Below are 22749 nucleotides of genomic sequence, written 5' to 3'. Positions count from 1 at the left end.
AGCTGTTCACCATAAAAACATTTTCTAAGATTCTGCGCCTTGCATTAGCAACAACTCCACTTACCTGGTACACTGCAGCATCCAGATTGCTAAGAGCTAAGAAAGCCATATTGTTCTGAACAGCGTACACTAACGATGGCACGCTTAACTTCATCAGTTCCTTGGGGCTCCCCAAGACATTGTCTCTTAAAGACGTCTTGAATCTACCCAGACTACCAGTTTCTCTTTGAAAACAAAAGGGGGGAGAAAGGAAGATGGTGAGGAAGAGAATTAATGAGCATATTCTAGACACATTCCCTCATACACAGGATAGCTATATTGTGGTAAGTCCACTGATGCAATTTAGGAAGCTTATTTTAATAATTTCCAACTAATTTTAGATTAATTAAAAGAAACATGCCAACAATGCATCCTTATAAAAGACATACAACTACAAGTTCTATTTGGGAAAGTACATCTACAATGTCTACTTCTGGTCAAAGCTCCAGGAGTTTTTGAGTATTTTAAATAATGAGACATTAGAAACCCAGAATTGCTATTACCTATGAGAAATTAATTTCATCCCCTGCCACTTTAAAGGTCATTATGTCAAGTTCACCCTGATTATTTTTTAATTATTTGGACAACATATTCATATTTAAAGTTTTCTTTTTTTTTTTTTAACTACAATAAATTGCAAAAAAAAAAAAAGAAAAAGGCTTTAATATTTATGGAAGTCACTTGGGTGAGGAATTGAGAGACTCAGATCAATATTGCCATAAATGAACTCAGAGCTTATGAAATATAGGAGACTAAATCGTTCATTTACATAAGCATATTCTCATTAAAGCTCTTAAGTACATATCTGTATAATGCTGCAGGAAATCTGAATTAATACCAACAAAAGTAAACCATATCTGTGATGTACACAAAATTTGCTATTTGACTGCATATTGCTTATGCATGCTCTTAGCTATTCTTATTTTTGCTCAGGAAAGGAACTGGCAAATCTGGATCCTTTTGTAAATCAGCTCGTTTATTTCCTGAACATAAAAATAAAACAATGTTTTATAGTAACCATCAATACAAAAAGAAAACTTCATCAGAAGGGTCCTAACGGCAAGTTTTCCTTAAAAAGACCATAATATCTTGACCATGAGACAGATACATTTCAACTCAGTATTTATGATAATCACAATGAGCCTCTACACGTTTGGTTAACATATTACCATCAACAGTTGTGAACTGAATTTTTTCATATTTCAATACTTCAAAAATAGTTACCTAAGTTCTGGGAACAAAAAGTCCGTAATGTCAAATTGACTACCTGTGCCTATCTGTTCCCTGTAGAACATTCCAGCCCCCAAGAAAATGCTTAAGTAAGACAGAAAATATGGTCTGGGCCACAGAGACAAAAGACATTCTTACAGACCTTCTGTTGCTAAGTCCTACACCCTCCATGCCGCAACGGTAAATATGCTGAAAAGTAATGAGCACAGTCTGGTGGTGGACTACAAACTGTATCAGAAGAGGGACAGAATACACAAAGATCACTCTATGAGATATTCTAGACAGCAGAGTTCTCCAGGTACCTTAAGACTGGCCCTTTAAATGTTTGACATTCTTTTTTTTACCTGTGTTTCAATATAAACTAAGAAGTTTTATATACTTTCCTGACATCTTCAACAGTGTATAAAGGATACTTTTTCAAAAAATATTTTTCTCTCAATCTTAAAAATGAAGAAAAATATTAAAGGCAAAAGTATAAAGATTAAAGTAAAAAGCGAAACACAGGGGTCCAACCCAATGACCATCTTAACAAGGTGATGTATTAGAAAACACAATGGAACACTTCTTACCATAGTTATCATTAATAAGCCCCATATGATAGTACAATCTCACAAACTATGTGAAGTATGGGACACTGCTTTCACTATACTATCACTTTTAATATCCTTCTAGAATGCTAATTTATATACCTGGTATACCTTCAGGGTGACACCATAAGGAGCTACCAAGAGTACCTGTTTACCTGTACCCAGTTCTCACACTCCACCTCCTCCCATATCCATTTATCTCTCATAAGATTCCTCAAATGGAACCTTTAAAGGCTACAGGTAGTAGTTATTTATCCTTTCCCTTAATCTCCATCTATAGGCAATGCAATTTTACCACCCTCCCCCCCACAGAAATAAAATCCAATAAAGCACAATATGTCAGAATTAACCTCAAGGTCTTTGGCTCTTCTGGCTAAATCCTTTTTGTTGGATGCTTAGGAGCTATTCCTTCACTGTCAGGAAGGTTTAGATACCCTTTTCTGGTTTCTCTAAAGCAGATATTAGAGAAGCCAAGATACACTAGAATGCTAACTACTAAGAAAGTTCAAGTATTACAGCAGTATTACATAATCATAGAAAGTAAGATATTTTGAAATAAGCTGCAAAAATTAGCTTTATTCAAATTAGCTAAGCATGCTAAAAGAACCAGTAAAAGAGAAAAAAAGACTTTAAGGCTAACAGAAAAACATCAGAAAGTAGAATCAAGGTATTTAGGAGGTAGAAGAAAGAATAAGTGGGAATCTTACCATGCAGAAAGTTTTAAAACAGGTGTAAATGGTTTCAGTGCTAATCAGATTCGACCCTGTTTAATTAAGCTTATTTATTAAGAACATAGCTCTTAAAGCATGTATTTAGCTTTACTCACTAAAGTTATTAAAAAAAGAAAAAAAAAAGTAACAAGAGCTACATATCTTCCAGAAAATACTAGTAATCATCTGTCCTTTTCTGTTACTATTAAGGAGACAAAAACAAATTATCAATTCTAAATACACCATAACCTTGAGTATACCATAAAAGGAATACACAAAAACCAAGTTATTTTTTTCTTCTATTTTTCTGACCTGATATTTTCTTGGAAATCAAATGACAAGCACCTTAATGAGCACTTTTTGTTAAGTATGTTAAATTTAATTATATAAATAATATTGCTAGATAAGAGAAAGTGCATGTATAAACAAAACCAAAAAAGCAGACCCACTGCCATTGAGTCAATTCGGACTCACAGTGAACCCACAGGACAGAGGAGAACTGCCCCATAGGGTTTCCAAGGTTGTAAACCATTACGGAAGCAGGCTGCTGCATCTTTCTCCTGTGGAGCGGCTGGTGGGTTCCAACTGCCAATCTTCCAGTTGGCAGTCAAGTGCTTTAACCGCTGCCACCAGGGCTCCTAGTATATTCGAAAAGCATACATAAAATTTATTTTTACATCTAGTCTTCTTTCCCACTAAGCTTCTTATTTAAACAATTAGTTTGACTTCCGTCACTGATACAGGATCCATGTGTAACCTTTCGTTACCTGAAGAAATTCTGAAGCTCCATGTTGACTGCAGAGAGATTCCACTGCCGCCTATCCCCCCTAAATTTCCTATCAACCGGCTGAAACCAATTCTTTCTGATCTGTGTTTGGTCAAAAATAGGCCTCATTCTTCCAGCTCCTGATTTGATGAGAACTACTAGGACGCATAAAATCTGGCTAGGTTACCAAGGCACTATGGAAATAGAATACAGCAAAAGTTACTCGTGTGCTTAAGAAATTTAAATCTTGTACACAAATTTCTTATTTTCAAAGTGAAGCATAATTAACTCGTATAAAAGACTTTGGGAGCCTGGTGTAAAAACCAGTAAGGAAGTCAATTTGAAGACAAAAATAACCATCATATGAAGCATGTGACTTTCAATTTACAAGTGATCTGATGTAATCATACATGTGCCAAAGATGTATGTACAAAGATAATTATCACTTCTTTATTTTTCAGTATCAGAAGAATGGAAACAACCTGCATGCCCATCAGTAGAGACTGGTGTATATGATACATCCATATAATGGAATATCATGCAGCTCTTAAAAAGAATGAGGTATATCTGTACTAACACGGAACCATCACTAAGGTAAAACATTTAACCGAAAAGAAAAAGTAAAGTGAAACAGCGTATACAGTGTGTATTATACACAGTGCCCAGCATATAATTAAAATTCACCAACTAGACCATGTAAACCCTATTTACCAAAATAAAGTAGCCACCCATTAATTCCTCCCCACACCCTTTTATTTTTCCTTGCAATTCTAATTTAATGTCTGTTTGAAATTACAAGTATAAGTTCACATTGCAAAATTTACTGGAAATTATAAGTTAAATCAACAAGAATGGGGAGAACCCAAAATTGAGTACAAACACCAAAAACCTGACATTATTTCAAATGAATAACAAGATTACAATGATGGAGACAGAACTAACCTGAGTACTCTACAGTATTTTTTACTATGTGCATAAAGCTGAAAACATAAAGAACAGTATATGAATACTGAACTTAAATTGGTAAGTTTGTTTCTTCAGTTTAAGTTACAAATTCTAAAACTACTTATTATATACTCTAGGATTGAACAAATAAAATATCTTGAGAATAATGGGAACCTTTGTTACTACTGGAGGAGGGAAACAAATATGGAAAAAGGGAGGCTAGAATGAATCCTGTGCTGTTGGATCAGAATTGTAGGTATCAACCAATTTATAACTCACTGTTGTGTATGCACACACACACACACACATGCATGTATAAATATAGATGAGTGTGTACATATACACATACATGTATTTCCTATCTGTGTGCTGAGAAGGTCTAGAAGCAATGATACCCAGTAGGATTGCTCACATCTAGTGCCTAGTTTCTGGTTTCTAAACATGATTCTCCACTAAAACGAAAAGGGTTCCTTGGAGAGATGTTATTTCAGGGTTGAAATAGGGAAAGTACAAGATAAGCCTAGAACATTTGCTACATTAAAAGGTAAGAAACTGCTCTAAGATTGATAAAATTTAAACAACAAAAAAAAAAACCCACAGGAGAAGGAGATACCACTGTCTAAATCTGGGACAATCTGATGATCAAATTAAGTAATGATAATAATAAGTTATAACCTATATATAAAGAATTCAGGTGTCCATGCTCATATAAACAAATAAGAAATTGGAAGAGAAGAGGAAGTTCCTTAAAGTGCCAATTAGTAAATGTACAGGGAATGACGAAATTAGGAAACTACAGACATATCTCATTTTATTGCACTTTGCTTTAATGCACTTCTCAGATACTGCGTTTTTTACAAATTGAAGGTCTGTGGCAACCCTGTGCCAAGCAAGTCTATCAGCACCATTTTTCCAACAGCACGTGCTCACTTCATGTCTCTGTGTCACATTTTGGTAATCCTCACAGTATTTTAAACTTTTTCATTATTATTATATCTGCTATGGTGATCTGTGATCAGTGATCTTTAATGTTACTATTGTAATTGTTTTGGGGCACCACAAACTGCACCCAATCAAGATGGCAAACTTCATCGATAAATGTTGTGTGTGTTCTGACTGCTCCACTGACCAGCCGTTCCCCCAGCTCTTTTCCTCTCCTCAGGCCTCCCTATTCCCTGAAACACGATAATATTGAAATTAGGCCAATTAATAACCCTACAACGGCCTCTAAGTGTTCAAGTGAAAGGAAGAGTCACATGTCTCTCACTTTATATCAAAAGCTACAAATGATTAAGCTCAGTGAGAAAAGTATGTCAAAAGCTGAGATAGGCCCGAAAGCTAGGCCTCTTGTGCCAAACAGTTAGCCAAGTTGTGAATGCAAAGGAAAGGTTCCTGAAGCAAATTAAAGGGCTACTATAGTGAATGCACAAATGATAAAGTGAAACAGCCTTACTGCTGACAGAGAAAGTTTTAGTGGTCCGGATAGATCAAACCAGCTGTGACATTCCTTTAAGCCAAAGCCTAATCCAGAGCAAGGCCCTAACTCTCCTCAATTCCGTGAAGGATCAGAGGTGAGACAGCTACAGGAGAAAAGTTTGAAGCTGGCAGAGGTTGGTTCATGAGAGTTAAGGCAAGAAGCCCTCTCCATAACATAAAACTGAAAGGTAGAGCAGCAACAGCTGATGCAAAAGCTGCAGCAAGTTACCCAAAAGATCTAGCTAAGAGAACCGATGAAGGTGACTACACTGAACAACAGATTTGCAATGCAGATGAAACAGCCTTCTATTGGAAGAAGATGCCACCTAGGACTTTCTTAGCTAGAGAGAAGTCAACGCCTATTATAAGAACTCAAGAAACAGTTTAAACAGAGAAGAAAATGTTCTTTGATGGTTACGAGAGGGGGGAGGGAGGGAGGGAAGGAGGGAGAGGGGTTTTCACTAGTTAAGATAGTAGGTAAGAACTATTTTAGGTGAAGGGAAAGACAACACAGTGCAGGAGAGGTCAGCACAACTGGACTAAACCAAAGGCAATGACGTCTCCTGAATACACTGAACACTTAGAGGGCCAGCATAGTAGGCACAGGGCTTTGAGGACCATGGTTTCGGGGGACATCTAAGTCAATTGGCATAATAAAATCTATTAAGATAACATTCTGCATCCCACTTTGGAGAGTGGCATCTGGGGTCTTAAATGCTAGCAAGCACCCACCTAAGATGCATCAACTGGTCTCAACCCACCTGGACCAAAACAGAATGAAGAACACCAAAGACACAAGGTAATTATGAGCCCAAGAGACAGAAAGGGCCACATAAAGCAGAGACTACATCAGCCTGCGACCAGAAGAGCTAGATGGTGCCCGGCTACAACCCACGACTGCTCTGACAGGGAACACAGCAGAGAACCCCTGAGGGAGCGGGAGAGCAGTGGGATGCAGACCTCAAACTCTTGAAAAAAATACCAGACTTAATGGTCTGACTAAGACTAGAATGACCCCAGTGGTCATGGTCCCCAAACCTTCTGTTAGCCCAAGACAGAAACCATTCCCAAAGCCAACACTTCAGACAGGGATTGGACTGGACAATGGGATAGAAAACAATACTGGTGAAGAATGAGCTTCTTGGATCAAGAAGACACATGAGCCTATGCTGGTATCTCCTGTCTGGAGGAGAGATGGGAGGGTGGAGAGAGTCAGAAGCTGGCCGAGTAAACACAAAAAGAGAAGAGTGGAGGGAAGGAGTGTGTTGTCTCATTAGGGGGAGAGCAATTAGGGGTATATAGCAAGGTGTGTATAAATTTTTATATGAGAGACTGACTTGATCTGTAAACCTTCACTTAAAGCACAATAAAACTTTACAAAAGAAAAATACATTTCATAAGGCTAGAGCTGCCATAGCTAGTGATTCCCCTGATGGATGTGGACAAAGTAAATTGAAAACGTTCTGGATAGGATTCACCATCCTAGATGCCATTGAGAACGTTTGTGATTCATGAGAAGTGGTCAAAATATCAACATTAACAGGAGTCTGGAAGAAGCTGATTCCAGTCCTCATGGATGACTTTGAGGGGTTCAAGGCTTCAGTGGAGGAAGTAACTGCAGCTGTGGTGGAAACTGCAGGAGAACTACAATTAGAAGTGGAGCCTGAAGATGTGACTGAATTGTTACAATCTCATGATAAAAATTCTAATGGATGAGGAGTTGCTTCTTATGGATGAGCAAAGAAAGTGGTTTCTTGAGATGGAATCTACTACTGGTGAATATGCTGTGAACATTGTTCAAATGACAACAAAGGTTTTATATTACATAAAAATCGTTGATAAAGCAGCGGCAGGTTTTGAGAGGACTGATGCTAATCTTCAAAGAAGTTCTATTGTGGGTAAAACGCTATCAAACAGCATCACATGCTACAGAGAAATCTTTCATAAAGGAAGATTTAAATAATGTGGCAAATTTCATTGCTATCTTAAGAAACTGCCACGGCCACCCCAACTTTCAGCAACCACCACTCTGGTCAGCAGCCATCAACAAGACCCTCCACCAGCAAAAAAGATTACTACCCACCGAAGGCTCAGATGATGGTTATCACTTTTTTAGCAATAACATATTTTTTAATTAAGGTATGTACATTGTTTTTTAGACACGATGCTACTGCACACTTAACAAACTACTCTATAGTGTAAACCTATCTTTCATACTCACTGGGAAATTAAAAAAAAATTCATGTGACTTGCCTTGGTGCAGTGGTCTGGAACCAAACTCCCAATATCTCTGAGGTATGCCTGTACCGATCAGCAACCACCATAGAAATAACTGTTTCAGGAAAGACTCATCAACAGAGGATAACACTAGTGAGTGAAAGTGTGATAAGAAACATTATCTTTACCTAGTTTCAAAGTGTCTCTCTATGAGATACTTATTAATTATAAAGATGAAAATGGTAACTTTACAGTGGAAAAACAGAGCAGACTCAACTTTAATCAAGAAATCAAAGTTACATCACCAGTAGTGGGACAAAAGTATCATATGCCTCATGATATAACACACTGAGAATACAACACCATTCCTGTGGTATCCCTGACCTCCAAAAAAACTGAATATAATCATAAAAAAACATCAAATAAACATATATAGAAAGACAGTCTACAAAATAAATGGTCTATGCTCTTCAGCAATATCAAAGACATAAAAGAAGAAGGAAGACGGGAGAACTGTTCCAGATTAAAGGAACTAGAGACATGACAGCTAAACCTCAAGTACGATCCTGAACTGGATCTCAGTCGAGGAAAAACAATTATTTTGCTATAAAGGACCTTAGTGGGGCAACGGCAAAATCTGTCTATGGTTAGTAAATTAGGTGATAGTACTATTTGAGTACCACTGATGTCTTGATTTTGATCATTTTATTGTGATTAAAGGTCCCTGTTGTTAGGAAACATGCAATGAAGAATTTAGGGACAAAGGGGCATCTGGTCTACAACTTACTCTCAAGCTGTTCAGAAAAAAATTACACACACGTACAAACGCATACACAGAGAAAATATAATAAAACATACATGGTAAATTGTTAACATTTGGAAATAAAGAGTTCAAAAAGAGAAAAAATAAAATTATTGGAAATTACTGATATGCATAACAATGTCAGTAAGTACTTATCTCTGTCCTGGATTATCAAAAACTGCTCATTTGTCTGAAAGACTCATAATCTGAAAACTAAAGATCAAGGAACTTGTCTTCCAATCCTATCACTGCCAATGAAAACTTCTCTCAGCCCGAGACTTCTCATCACAGCTAAAATAGAGGTACATGAATGAAATGAAAACTAGCTGTATTTACCTGCATGTTTCCCTCACCTGTTTCTAAACGGGGACACGAAAAGTTGGTTCCTTAATACCACCATTCTCTGGCACCCTGCAACAATCCTGAATGTCTGAAGGCAGCAAATTTAGTTGCTGCAGTCTCAGAGGAAGATGTGTGGCACTTCACAAAACACAGTTTGACAGTGATTAACAGCTGGTATTCTGCATAGTTGCTTGCTTTCTAAAGAAAAGAAGTTAGATATCTGCTAATGAGGTTTTCAAACATGCATTTTTCACAATAGCCCCCAAAAGGGGCATTATTCTTTGGCTTTACAGGGCAATCATAACTTACATCAATAATTTGTTTAAGTGGTTTCCTCATAATTTATTACACAGTTTTCTTGGAGATCACACCAATGTATGCATTTCTCTGCCTCCTGTTCTTTAAACACATCCTAAAAGGAATAAGATTTTGCTTTTTTTCTGAAGAAATGAAAATGAAATCCATAATCTTTTTAGCCCCAATATATATCAGGCACTCTTCACTGAAAGACGTCTATGTTTATTCTAAGAAGTTAAATAACCTGAACATATCAGGGAGAAAAAACTCAAGTTAATTGCACTGATAAGGTTTTAGTTTTTTTAAATATTATAAATAAGTAGGGCAAAGAAAAGAACTGGGATTAAAAATAAGATTAAACTATAGTATTCCAGTGTTTTAGCAAGCCAGCTATATGCTCCAGCCTATACGCTAAACAAAGTTTTCACCACTCGAATACAGTGAATGTTTGAACACTCCTTGCCCCAGGGGATGCAAGCCCTACTCCTACTCTGCGGTAGGGAAAAGGGAAGAGAAAAAGCCAAAGAGAATGGGGTCTCAGTCATTTGACCTACATTGTCATTCAGGGCTCTGTCCAGTAGGACTCTCTAGTTATGAAAACCCACTATGCCTTAAATCCTGACAACGAAACGGGCATTTCATTTAAAACTTGGGTCTGGAAGCTTTTATATTTAATAGTTTTTCTTTTAAAACTAGTAAGGGTTTGTTCCCTTTTTTTTTCAAAAAATTCAACTCTAAATCTAGTAGTATGTTATCTATTTTTTTTTATGTTAACTTTATACTATTTTCCTGAGAGTATGGGAAAACACACTATATTCATTATCAAGACCTAATTTTTTTGTTAAAGTTTTCTTCAAGTTCTAAACTTTTTGTTATTTCTGATACAATAATTCTCCTGCAGTATCCTGATATCATTATTCTTTCTCTCAGATGATAAAAAATATTGCTTCTACTTTGAAAACAAAGAAAAAGTCTTTTTTAGCTCTATAGAAAGAATTATTTCAACACTGTATGGTAAAGGATTTTTAAGCAAATGTAAATTCCCAAAAATATGAAATCAATTTTAGTTTTTTGTGTACAGCAAATCACCTCATAAAATTTTCAAGTAACAAATATTTTCTGATATTTAGAAGTTTCCCCATTAGAGCGATATGTTGACTGACATCCAACCTGTGTTTTTTAACATCCTATTTGCCTTTGCTCTATTTTTTTTAAATACCAATTTGAATAAGTGTACAAAGAAAATGACAGCATTAAAAGTATCTAAAAAATCTTTTACTTCTTTGCAAGCTTCACACCAGTAAGTCTAAAAGACAGATATAAAGTTCTAGGCGCTTTCATTTGCTGCAACCCTTTTCAGTTCATTCTTCGTGGCTCAATCATAGCATGGCCACACTTTTCATTCATCTTTTTCTAATTCCAAACTGCTTCAGGTGAAGTATTAAAACCCAGGTGTCCTTTCAACATCTAGAACTAACTTTCAATATTTCCAAACTGTGTGCCGTCAAGTCGATTCCAACTCACGGCGAGTCTATAGGACAGCGTATAACTGTCCCACAGGATTTCCAAGTCTATTATCTTTACAGGAGCTGATCACCAGGTCTTTTCTACCATGGAGTAGCTGGTGAGTTCCAGCTGCCAACCCCTCCGTTAGAAGCCTGTCCCAAACTCATAGCTGTGGTTTAGTTTCATTACCAACTCTCACCATACACTGCTGAATAAGCTGAAAAAAACAATCACAATGTGCTGTAACATTTCATTTTGAAATTTATTCACTTTCAATCTGTGACCTCATAGGGTAAAACAATTTTTCTTTATCTTTATCTTTTATAATTCAAAAAAATTTAACATTTTTCACGGACATCTTCTTAAAAGTAAACCCTTTGTTCCAAGAAATAAAGTATTTTTCTTAGAGTATCAGGTGTTTTCTACCAGTGTGTTTCAAATAAGAATGTAATAACATATTTCTCCATAAAAATTAGCATTCACTGTAAATTTCAGTGGTTTCAAATGCATTTCACTTCTTTCTGAATTTTTTTCCAATGCGTTTTCCACCTAGAAACTCCTTGTGTGTTTTTTTTTTTAATATTTTATTGTATTTTCAGTAGCAGGTTCCCATTCAACAATTTCTACACATATCATTCAGTGATGCTGGCTACATTCTTCACACCTTATCAACACTCTCATTATTTCTGTTGCAGTTGTTCCATCCTCATTAACCTCAACCTTCTCATCTATGCTTTGGAGTAATTGTTGACCATTTGGTCTCATATAGAGGGTTTGTTTGTTTTTTTTTTAACAGTGTAGTACTTAAGGGTGACATTTTTTACTTTATGAGCTAAACTGCTATTTAGCTAAAAAGTGACTTGACAAGATAGTTTCAGTTCAAAGATTAAAGAATATCTCAGGGTAATAGTCTCAGGAATTCCACTGTCTCACCAGGTCCAGTAAATCTGGATTCTTCTCCACAGCCAAATTATTGTTGGCTATAGAAATAAAAAAAATTTTTTTTATAGAAATGTCAAATGCCAACTACTAAAATTCTGTACATCATAATTCATTACTTTTCCCTGATTGGCTTTGGTCGTGCTTACAAAGTGCTCACAAACTGAACACTGGTAAACGTTCATCCAAAACCAAAATCCTCTACCTTATGCTGGTGACAAATATAGCAGTTAATTACAGATGATGATGATGATGACGATGACGATGATGAAGTACAGTATTCGATTTTTCCACACTGCTGTTAATTTCAATACCACTATTTGACCTGACTGGTGAATTTTTAGAAATTTTTGTGCTTTTATTTTGACGTAATTTGACATAATTCCCCACAGAACCCACAGCCCATTGCCACTGAGTTGGTTTCAGTTCATAGCAACCCCATAGCACAGAGTAGAACTGCCCCATAGGGTTTCCAAGAAGCAGCTGGTGGATTCGAACTGCTGACCTTCCGGTTAGCTGCCAAATGTTTAACCACTGCGCCACGAGGGCCCCAATTTCCCAAAAAAGTCTCCATAAAACAAATTACAATTGGTTATACTTGTAAGATTGAATAACTGAAGAGGAGTAAGAAATACTGCACATAAAACAATGCAAAGCCAAAAAAGCACCAAAATAAAAGGTCTGCACAGGTGGGTTGGCAGAACACCAGCCCGAATGCCGGGTTATACCAAAGGTGTCATTGCTTTTGCCATGACTTCAACTTATAGTTTAAAATGTCATGCATGCTTTAACAGTCCTATTTAATTCCTGAGTTATAATGTTTTGCCCCTTTGGAAAATGAAGAACAAGGAGAGGAAACAGGCTCCCCTATGCCTCTTCTTCCAATTCCCTTGTATTTCTTCTTAAGGAAGCAAAGCCTTAACACTTTATGAATTTATTAAATTCTAGGTTGTTCAACGGACATTGTTGTGGAGTTTTGAACATAAGAGACCTTCACTTTTGCAATGTTGTCTTTTAAAGGTACCATAAGGCCTCTCACTTATCTGATATCATCCAGAATCAAGAATGCCATAATAAAAGTAAATTTCCAGAAAACTGAATCTTGGTAAGCCAGAAACAGTGAGGGGTGTGAGATTTTAGCCTCTTACAAGCTAATAAGTTTCTTACCTACAAGATAAATTTTAAACTCAAATATATTCAAGCTTTCCACTACCTGGTCCCACATTATTTTTCTGGTCTTTTCTCCTGCCCCAAGCCTTTTCAGAGTATTCTTCTTCACATGATCATCAGTAATCATGTTTGTGTTTACTGATTTATTTTCTGTCCCATTCACCAAACCTGAATGCCAAGCAAGCAGTTGTTGTTGTTGTTGTTGTTGTTGTTATTAGGTGCTGTCAAGTCAGTTCCAACTCATAACTACCCTATGCACAACAGAATGAAACACTGCCCGGTCATGCAGCATCCTCACAATTGTTGCTATGTTTGAGCCCACTGTTGCAGCCACTGTGTCAATCCACCTCATTGAGGGCCTTCCTCTTTTTTGCTGACCCTCTACTTTACCAAGCAATCAGACAATGTTCTGCTGCTATTCATAAGGTTTTCACTGGCTAATTCTTTTCAGATGTAAACCACCAGATCCTTCTTCCTACTCTGTCTTAGTCTGGAAGCTCAGCTGAAGCCTGTATACCACTGGTGACTCTGCTGATGCCTGAATACTGGTGGCATAACATCCAGCATCTCAGCAACACACTAGCCCCCACAGTACAACAAACTGACAGACACGCAGGGGATGCAAGCAGAGTCCATATCTATTGCATTCATACCTATACACCCAGCATTCAGTATAATAACTTTCACATAGAAATCACTCGATTAATACTTGTTAAATGAAATAAAAAGTATTTAAATGTAATTTGTCTGTTTCTGCCTACAAGTCTATAGACTTTTCCCCTGCCCTCACCAAAATACATCCTAAAAGCTGTATGAATTCTCATCTGCCCATATGAATCAGATCCACCCCTCTCCTAAATCCTCCCCCAAGCAAGCCAGTCTACATTCATCTTTCTGTGGCTTCATACCACTCACCTAGCATGCATCAGACACTGCCGTATTATTAGCTATATGTAGGTCTGTATCCCCATCTCAACTATAAATTTTCTGAGTAGTACATTGTCAACAGCTGCCTCAGAGTCCAGTACCTAGAAGCTGCTCAACAATGACTGACTTTAACATCATTTAAACTTTAATTTGAAAACTGAAGAGTTTTCCATTTGCACTTTTACAAACTGTCTTTATTTTGCTTAAACAGAAAAAAAGTTAAGGATAAAATTTAGAGAACTGACTTTTCTCATAATTAAAACTATCCTACAAGCATAATTTTGCCCCTCGAATACAATAATTTGAAATTTAGCTTAAAATCAAATTGTAAACAACTCTAATGTCCTTTAAATGGTGAATGGATAAACAAACTGCAGTTTAACCACAGAATGGAAGACTACTTCTCAGCAATAAAAAGGAATAAACTACTGATACATCAACAGATATGGATGACTCTCAAATGCATTATGCTAAATGAAAGATGCAAGACTCAAAAGGCTATACGCAATATGATTTCATTTATATGATATCATGGGAAAGAAAAACTATAGGGACAGAAAACAGATCAGGGGTTGGGAATGGAAGAGAAAGGCTGACTACAAAGGGGCAGAGGGAATGCTCTGAGATGAGGGAACTGTACTGTATACATCTGGCAAAGCTCACAGAACTATACACTAAAAGACATAAATTTTATGATATAAAACATACCTCAATAGAGCTTACCGAAAAAAAATTTTTACAAAAACAAAATATAGCAGCCCAGAATGAGAACATTTATCACTAGACCAGTCAAGCAACAAATACACTAGGAGCTAGCAAGCTGTTAAGCCCCTGGGATACATAAGGAAGGCAGCTGATTGGTCAGCACACTGGCTACATGTCTGGCATGAGGATATGGAGGCTCAAAACCTACAGAGAGTGAGATCCAAGAACGGCAAATGGCTCTGCAGCAGTCAGTGCTCACTGCTGTACCACTAGGAGTTCCCAAAGTAGCACTTCAGCTTCGTCTAAAAGCCAACAGCTCCCACCTGTACATATTTTAAAAACTAAGAAAATTTTTATATTTGCCATTTCCGCTGGAAAAAAAAAATGCATTTTCAAAAACGAAAGACTGCAAGAAAACTATCAATCCTAGACCTAATCCTCACTTTTAGAACCAGAAAGAACTTGATCAAATAAAATCCCTTATCTGTATGTAAATACTACCACTACCACCACCACCATTTAGTATGGGCTTACTGTGCGTCAACCACCATGCTAGGTAATTTACCTACAGGATTTTATTTCACTCTCAAAACTCTATATTATTTTCCTCAACCGAAAAAGCAAAGAAACTAAGGCTTAGAGAGGTTAAGAAATGTATGCATAGCCATAATCCCCAGTGAGTCTAGGATTAAAAATAGGTCTGTCTCACTCCAAAGCCCCTATTCTCAACCCTCTCTTATACTGCATCCTTAGCTAAAACAATTCTTATATGATGTTACTGACTCAAAGCCCAGAACTAACACATATTAACAATGTGATCTTGAGGAACCTCAGATGCTGTATTGATAAAATGGGGATAATTACAGTACTTACCTCAAAAATGTATAAAGATTAAATGAGATAATTCATGAAAAGCACTTAGCATAGAGCACACAAAAATGTCAACTATTATCTTTTATCCCTCTTAAAGCAAAGGTCAGGAATTTTTTTCTGTTAGGATAAAATAGCAAATATTTTAGGATTTGTGGGTCATATGTTCTTTGTTGCAAGAAAAACTGGCGGCAAGCTGCATTTGGCCCAAGGCTCATAATTTCCCCATCCCCTTTCTAGAGCAGGGTTCTCAGGCCTGGACACTCCTGACATTTTAGACTGGATAATTCTTTGTTCTGGAGGGTTATCTTGTGCATTGTAGGATGTTTAGCAGCATCCTTGGCCTCTACCCACTAGATGCCAGCAGTATCCGCCCAGTTGTGACAACCGAAAATATCTCCTGGTGGGTAGGGGGAGGTAAAACTGCCCCAGGTTAAGAAACACTACTCTAAAAAAAAAGAAAAAAAACCAAACCCATTACCATCGAGTTGATTCATAGCGACCCTATAGGACAGAGAACTGCCCCATAGGGTTTCCAGGGAGCACCTGGTGGATTCGAACTGCCAACCTTTTGATTAGCAGCTGTAGCACTTAACCACAACACTACTCTAGAGCAATCAAAAATATAAAGAGATGTAGCTTGAATTTTCTAATTAAAAAAGTATCTTAACTAAGTGGAAAAAATAATTTTACATACTAAAAGGTATTTATACTTACTTAGCTAAAATTCCCACACTTAGCAATAACTTTATAACTTCAGTAATACACACAGCTGTGGTGGAAAAGTAGAGTTCTTTGTCTGATGTCCTTGTATATCTCAAAGCTATGGTGTAAGCTGCAGCCACCAGGGTCATCACTATCAAGCAGTATAACTTGAATAACAAACTGACATTCTCTGGAAAATATGTGAAACAAAAACATTATTGAGTAGAGAATATTATGTATATAAAAGTTTGCTGTTATAGCCCAAATGCTTTCCAATTTCAAGTACAAAATACTTTTTAAAATCAATGACATTTAAAAATTTATTTCAAAACAATATTTTCCAATTACATGAATACAACAAACACAGAAAACACAGCTGACTTTAAATATCGACTTCAGTTAGGCATTAGTTTTGTTCCTGGGAGTGCCCCAATTACAAGATCATATGATATACTAACTCTAGCTTGTTGTTAGGTGCCATCGAGCCGATTTTAACTCATAGCATAGCAACCCCATGTGACAGAGTAGAACTGTAATCTAAACTGTAATCTTTATGGGAGCAGATTACCAAGTCTTTCTCCTGAGAAGCCAGTGGGTGGGTTCAAACCGCCAACCTTTTGGTTAGCTGCCGAGAGCTTAACCATTGTGCCACCAGGGTTCATGTTTTAGATATCTTTACGATTACAAATTTATCAAAGCAAAGCATGAAAACAACTGTAGTAATGTGTATTCCAAATGTAACAACAGCAGAAAGAAAAGGAGTACCTAAGAGATAACAGCAGGGCTTATGGAAGTTTATCATAATAAAAAACAAATTCCATCTAGCTTCTCATTTCACTGCATTATGCAGAGAAATAGTTCATAACACAAACAAGAAAGACTGAAGCTCTGTGAAACTTGAAATGCAGGAAATACACAATTTATAAATAATTTAAGAACTCCCTGCAAGTATATCGGAGCCACAGCCATCACTCAGGCACCAAGACCACCTCTAGCCCTTGATGTCTTCTGATCAAACACCTTCAATAAAACCACAAACACTGGGGATAAGTACGAGGTCCTCCTTCTGCCCTCCCTCATACTTCCTTACTCCCAGCCTTTCTCTAACACTGCATCATCCAAAGTTCAGACTATTTCTACTTTCTTTACCTACCTCCCTTCTCTCACCCCCTAGCTCTCCATAACTTCCATTCAAATCTTCCAAAGTTCAAACTATTTCTACTTTCTTTACCTACCCACCTCCTCTCATCCCCCAGCTCTCCATACCTTCCATCCAAATTTCCAAAGCTCAAACTGTTTGCAATCTCTTTACTTACCTGGTGGCTCCGTGGTAAAGAGCTATGGCTGCTACCCAAAAGGCTGGCAGTTCAAATCCACCAGCCACTCCTAAGAAACCCTATGGGGCAGTTCTACTCTGTCCTACAGGGTCACTATGAGTTGGAAGCAACTCAACAGCAATGGGTTTGGGTTTTTTTTGGTTTTTTACCTACCTACTTCCTCTCATCCCCCAGCTTTCCATAACTTCCATCCAAATCTTCCAAAGTTCAAACTATTTCTACTTTCTTTACCTATCTCCCACCTCTCATCCCCCAGCTCTCCTTAACCTCCATCCAAATATTCAGGCTCAGATTAAACAGGGATCAGCAAACTTTTTCTTTATTAAATATTTTAGGCTTTCCAGGCAACAAAGAAAAATTGAGGATATTATAAGTACTTACGTGACAAGAAAACAAATTCTCGCAAATTCTTTGACAAAATTCAAAATGTAGTAATAATTGAGTACAATGCTTTGTAATATAAGTCCACTAATGAGAAGAATGCAATGATCATGAAGATAGCATAGGACTGGGCAACGTTTCATTCTGTTAAACATAAGGTCACCGTGAGTCAGAGCCGACTGCATGTCGACTAACAAGAAGAATGGAATTCTTTTTTGGGGGGGGCGGAGGGTAACATTTCACTTAACTGGGGCTCAAAGTTAGCATTCCTTCATCAAATCAATTGCAAATATTCATCTGTAAAACCCATTCTTAGCTCTCAGGCCATGCAAAAATAGGAAATGAGCCGGATTTGGCCAAGGGGCCACACAACCCCAGGTTAAGAGTTCAAAGGGACATAGGTTGATTCTGGACTGCTACTGTACCTACAGTATGTGCTAAGTACACTTTAATTCACTGCTTTGGGAACCTAATCATAATTTAAACGCAAAGGATGATAAAACTTCCACACCAATTATCTTTACATTTGTAAAACAGGAACTTACAAGAAAACAGATTCTTCAATATAAGTATTTTCCACTGGAGGAATTAAAGAAATGAGTTAAAACAATTTGCAAATTGCAGGCAAATCTGTAAAATTACATCAGGTATTAACTGAAAAGTAATAAGGTAGCACAGAAGAAATAAAGCTTTTATCTGCCTAAACTTTCTTTCCAAAGATCTGTTTATGTTTGAAAAAACAGCAGCGTTTATGTAAAAGGAAGTGAAGGAGATCACAATACTGCCTTTGTTCTAAACTTTCCTACACTAGGGATAAATGTATGCCTTCAAAAAATAAACAGCAATAATCTTTAATTACTCAGTGGAGGAGAAAACATTTCCCATCTTCTAGATTAACAGTGAGCAAACTATGGCTCTCATCATGTTTTTATACAACCTGCAAGCTCAAAATGGTTTCACATTTTTAAATGGTTGACAAGAAATATGAAGATAACAATTTGTGACATGTGACGATCACATAAAATTTAAATTTTAATGTCCAAAAATAAAGTTTTATTGGAACATAGGTAAGCCAAAAACCAAACCCACTGCCATCGAGTCAATTCCAACTCGTAATGACCCTATAGGACAGAGGAGAACTGTCTCAGGGTTTCCAAGCTTGTTATGTTTACAGAAGGTAGCTACCACATCTTTTTTCCTCGGAGCAGCTGGTGGATTCAAACCACTGGACTTTTAGTTAGCAGCTGGTCACTTTAACCACTGTGCCACCAGAGCTTCCTGGAACATAGGTTAGCTCATTTATTTACATACTGCCAATGGCTTCTTTTACCCAACAATAGCAGAACTGAGTAGTTGTGACAGAAATCAACCTGGCCCTTTACTGAAAAATTTGCCAAACCATGTCCTAGATTATCATTTTCATAAAAAGAAAGTTTAGGGCTGTCAAACTAAAAACTACTTTATTTTAGGTATTATATAGGTTCCGGATTCCAAAAACAACACAGTGAATGTTTAAACACTAAACCAAATATTTATAGCCTGCAAACATACTCTGACCTGTAATACTATTTTCTTATCAGCTTTGAAAATATTTACGTAATGATTACATGAGAATACGTATTATATTCTTGAAAATAACTACTGATCTAAGTGGAAGGGTAATCAAATAAATTTAGATATTTGTAAAACATACAGGGTTTTGGCAGGGAATATCATTTTTAAAGTATATTAAAGGAATTTTTCAAAAATAATATTCTAAGTATGACTTTCCATCCTTCAGTTTAACATTAGATCAAAATATCTCTTCACTCCATTCACAAATTATCCAGTATGAGATTTCAATTACCAGCAATTTTAATTTTTCAGGGTTAATATCATAAAATCCATGACATGTAATCATATTAAATTTTGCTGAGGATTTAAATCATGCCCACAGTGACTATAGATCTAGCCCACAACTCAACTGTATGCAACGTCTTAACCTTCATCGTATTCTGCCTCTCACAAGTTCACATTAGTCCCCACAAATATTTGTTTCTATGTGGAAAATGGCCCCACAAAGAAAGCCAACAACTGCAAATGACAGTGACAGAAATGAACGGGTCTAAAAATCAATAGTCCTTAACTAAAAATATAAGTCTTGGATAAAGCACAGAACAGTTTCTGTGAATTGATCAAGTCTGCTCTATAATTTACATCTTTCGATAAGTGTGCCAAAAATTTTAATAGCTTATTAAATCACTCTTGTTCTATATTTATAGGCGCATTTAAGGTGTTGTTATACTTTTCAGTTATATTTTACTATAGTTTATGGAGGACATTATTTTTAAGACCTGAGAATTTGGAAATTCAGGAGACCCAGATATAACCTGGGTTATATCAAATCTGCCAGGCGCTGCTTGGAAGCTCTATGGAGCAGTTCTACTCTGTGCTGTAGGGTCGCTATGAGTCGGAATCAACTCGACGGCACTGGGTCTGGGTGGAGATAAAACCTTTGTGAATATTAAACTACTGAAACTGCAAACTATGCAATTTTCTATTATTCATTTCTAGTAGACACAGGAAACCCTGGTGGCACAGTGGTTAAGAGCTACAGCTGCTAAACAAAAACATCGGCAGTTCAAACCCACTAGGCGCTCCTTGGAAACCCTATGGGGCAGTTCTACTCTGTCCTATAGGGTCGCTATGAGTTGGAATCAACTTGACGACCATGGGTTTAGTTTGGTTTGGTTTGGTTTTTAGGAGGCACAACCAATATTTATTGGCAATAAGGCTAGATCTGTAAAATGTTGCACCAATTTCAAATAATTCACTTCTGTAATTTTCAAGTTTTTGTTTCTCATTATGCTGCTGTCCCTATTGTATGTTAGTTATCAAAACACTTTTTTTCCTTTTACTTCCTATATTGCCACAAAATAGACTCTTAAGGTTGGACTTATATGAAATGGGAGAATGCATAAAAGCAGCATATGCCATTACAGACAATGCCCATGGGCAGGGCTTTAATGATAACTGTGGACTCCCCAACCAGGAAAATAATCTGGCAACCCTGCAACAGGATATTCTTCAAATATTTGTTCAACATTTATTAAGAGCTGAAACCAAGAGCTCTATGGGGGACAGGTGGAGGAAGAATCAGAGTGTCACCCAACTCCTGCTAGCTACAGTTCTATCTTCCAGAAATTCAGCTCTGGTCCCAGCTTACCATACCCTAGTCAGCAAAACAAAATCGTGAGGACTTAATCAAACTCCCCCTCCTTAAATGGCAATTAGTCACCAGATATTATCACCCGAAAGTACCAATCCTTGGGGGAGGAGGATGGATCTCACCTCCCACCCAAAATACCAATGCTCCTTCTAACCACAAACATTTCTTCTTGGGAATTCTGTTAACAATGGTTTTCTCCATCTCGCTACGGTTATCAGTGCTGTTTTAACCCTCCAGGGATGTTTTTAGTGGCTGTGACACAGACCAGCTGCTGCTTGGGCTCTGCACCCGGAGCATGCCCTTAAGTTTCTAAGCATCTGCAGGGCAGGAGACGCAGAAGAGACCGCAGTCGCGGTGAACCGGGCCAGAACGAAGAACTGTCTTGCCTCCCGCTGGATGATAGGAGTCCAGTGCCGGACCTGCGCCCGGGTCCGCTTCCGGCTCCGCCGCAGCCTGGGCCCGACTGGATTCGGCTCCCACCCACAACCAGCTCGTCGAGGCAGGCACGTTCTCGGACAGCCGAACCGGCCGGCGCGGACTCTGTCGCGCCGAGAGCAGCCCGCAATAGGAGGCTGGTTGCCCCGCACTGCCCAGAGAGGCGGCTGAGCGGACTCAAGCCAGGGAGCGGCTCAAGAGGAACTGCCGCCCGACAGGTGCCGACAATTGCTGACGCTGGTCCACCACCGCCCCCCGCAGGCTCCGAGCTCTAGCCGCGCCCGCTCTCGGCCCTCCCGGTGCCCCTCAGCCTCACCTTTTGGTGCAGCCATGGTGCCCGGACAGCCCCGCGCGGAACTGACGCGCGCCCCCCTCCGCGCTCCGTGCGCAAGTCGCGGGGGACCGCCCACTATGGTCATAGAGACGAAAAACGCTCGGCCTAGAGCGCCTCGCTGACCGACCGCCCAGCGGCCGACCACCCAGCTAAGAACTGAGGTTAAGGCCAGAACGCTGAGCCACTTCCAAAAAAGGGAAGGACCCGGAGAGAGGACAGGCCTTTACGGCCGAGTCTTGGGTGACAGGTGTGTAAGACTCAGTTGGAAGGTGTTGTTAAGTAAACTACAACTCCCAGCCGGCTCAGGGAGCGGAGTCGAGGGAGCGGAGCGTCACCTTCTGGGAATTGTATTCCCTGCAAAGGGGGACTAGGCGGCAGATGAGGATTAGCGGTTAGATTTAGTGATTCGATCCGGTCAAAGATGTTGGAAAAACCTCCAGAAATCGTAAACAGGGACAGATTATCCAGTAGGCAAGGTAAGCACCCGTGATGGTCTGTAGTGCAGACCACGTATTTGTAGTGCAGACCACATGTCTGTAGTGAACAATTTAAGATTTTTCATCATATCAAAGATTCTCCTTGGAGGTATGGCAGGCGTCTGTCTCTCTCCCAAACGCACAGCACCTTCCTACAAAATTAAAGCCTCTTTTCAAATTTGTAAGCCTTGAAAGGGAGGGATGAGACCCAGTAAATAAGCAGGGGCTTACTTGTGCTTACTAACCTGTAGTCAACAGTTTCACATGGGTTTCACCACGTTTGATGTTCACTACAGATGATCTGGTAAGCAAGGTAAGAGCCGTGCTTACCATGTCTATTGTATA

The 22749-nt window shown here is 38.2% G+C and overlaps 1 protein-coding gene across 6 annotated transcripts in view; it reads right to left on the bottom strand.

The window, feature by feature from the left end:
* SLC35A1 (solute carrier family 35 member A1) overlaps positions 1-22011 on the bottom strand; it is a 33279-nt gene extending 11268 nt beyond the window's left edge. The window contains exons 1-4 of one of the 6 annotated variants that reach the window (XM_064288879.1): positions 16246-16357; positions 9424-9526; positions 9126-9312; positions 65-224 (exon numbers count right to left, since the gene is read on the bottom strand). In XM_064288879.1, the coding sequence (XP_064144949.1) occupies positions 65-224; positions 9126-9172 (207 nt within the window). In that variant the 5' untranslated portion in view covers positions 9173-9312; positions 9424-9526; positions 16246-16357. Of the gene's footprint in view, positions 1-64; positions 225-9125; positions 9313-9423; positions 9527-16245; positions 16424-17951; positions 21832-21910 lie in introns of those variants that run through there. The other 5 variants (XM_064288862.1, XM_003404359.4, XM_064288892.1 and 2 more) reach the window with 5 other exon arrangements.
* Positions 22012-22749: the final 738 nt, after the last annotated feature.

The sequence above is a fragment of the Loxodonta africana genome, chromosome 1 (genome assembly GCF_030014295.1).
Source record: "Loxodonta africana isolate mLoxAfr1 chromosome 1, mLoxAfr1.hap2, whole genome shotgun sequence".
Classification (NCBI taxonomy): Eukaryota; Metazoa; Chordata; class Mammalia; order Proboscidea; family Elephantidae; genus Loxodonta; species Loxodonta africana.
Note: the sequence above shows the minus strand (reverse complement) of the source record. Positions and strands in the feature narration are given on the sequence as shown.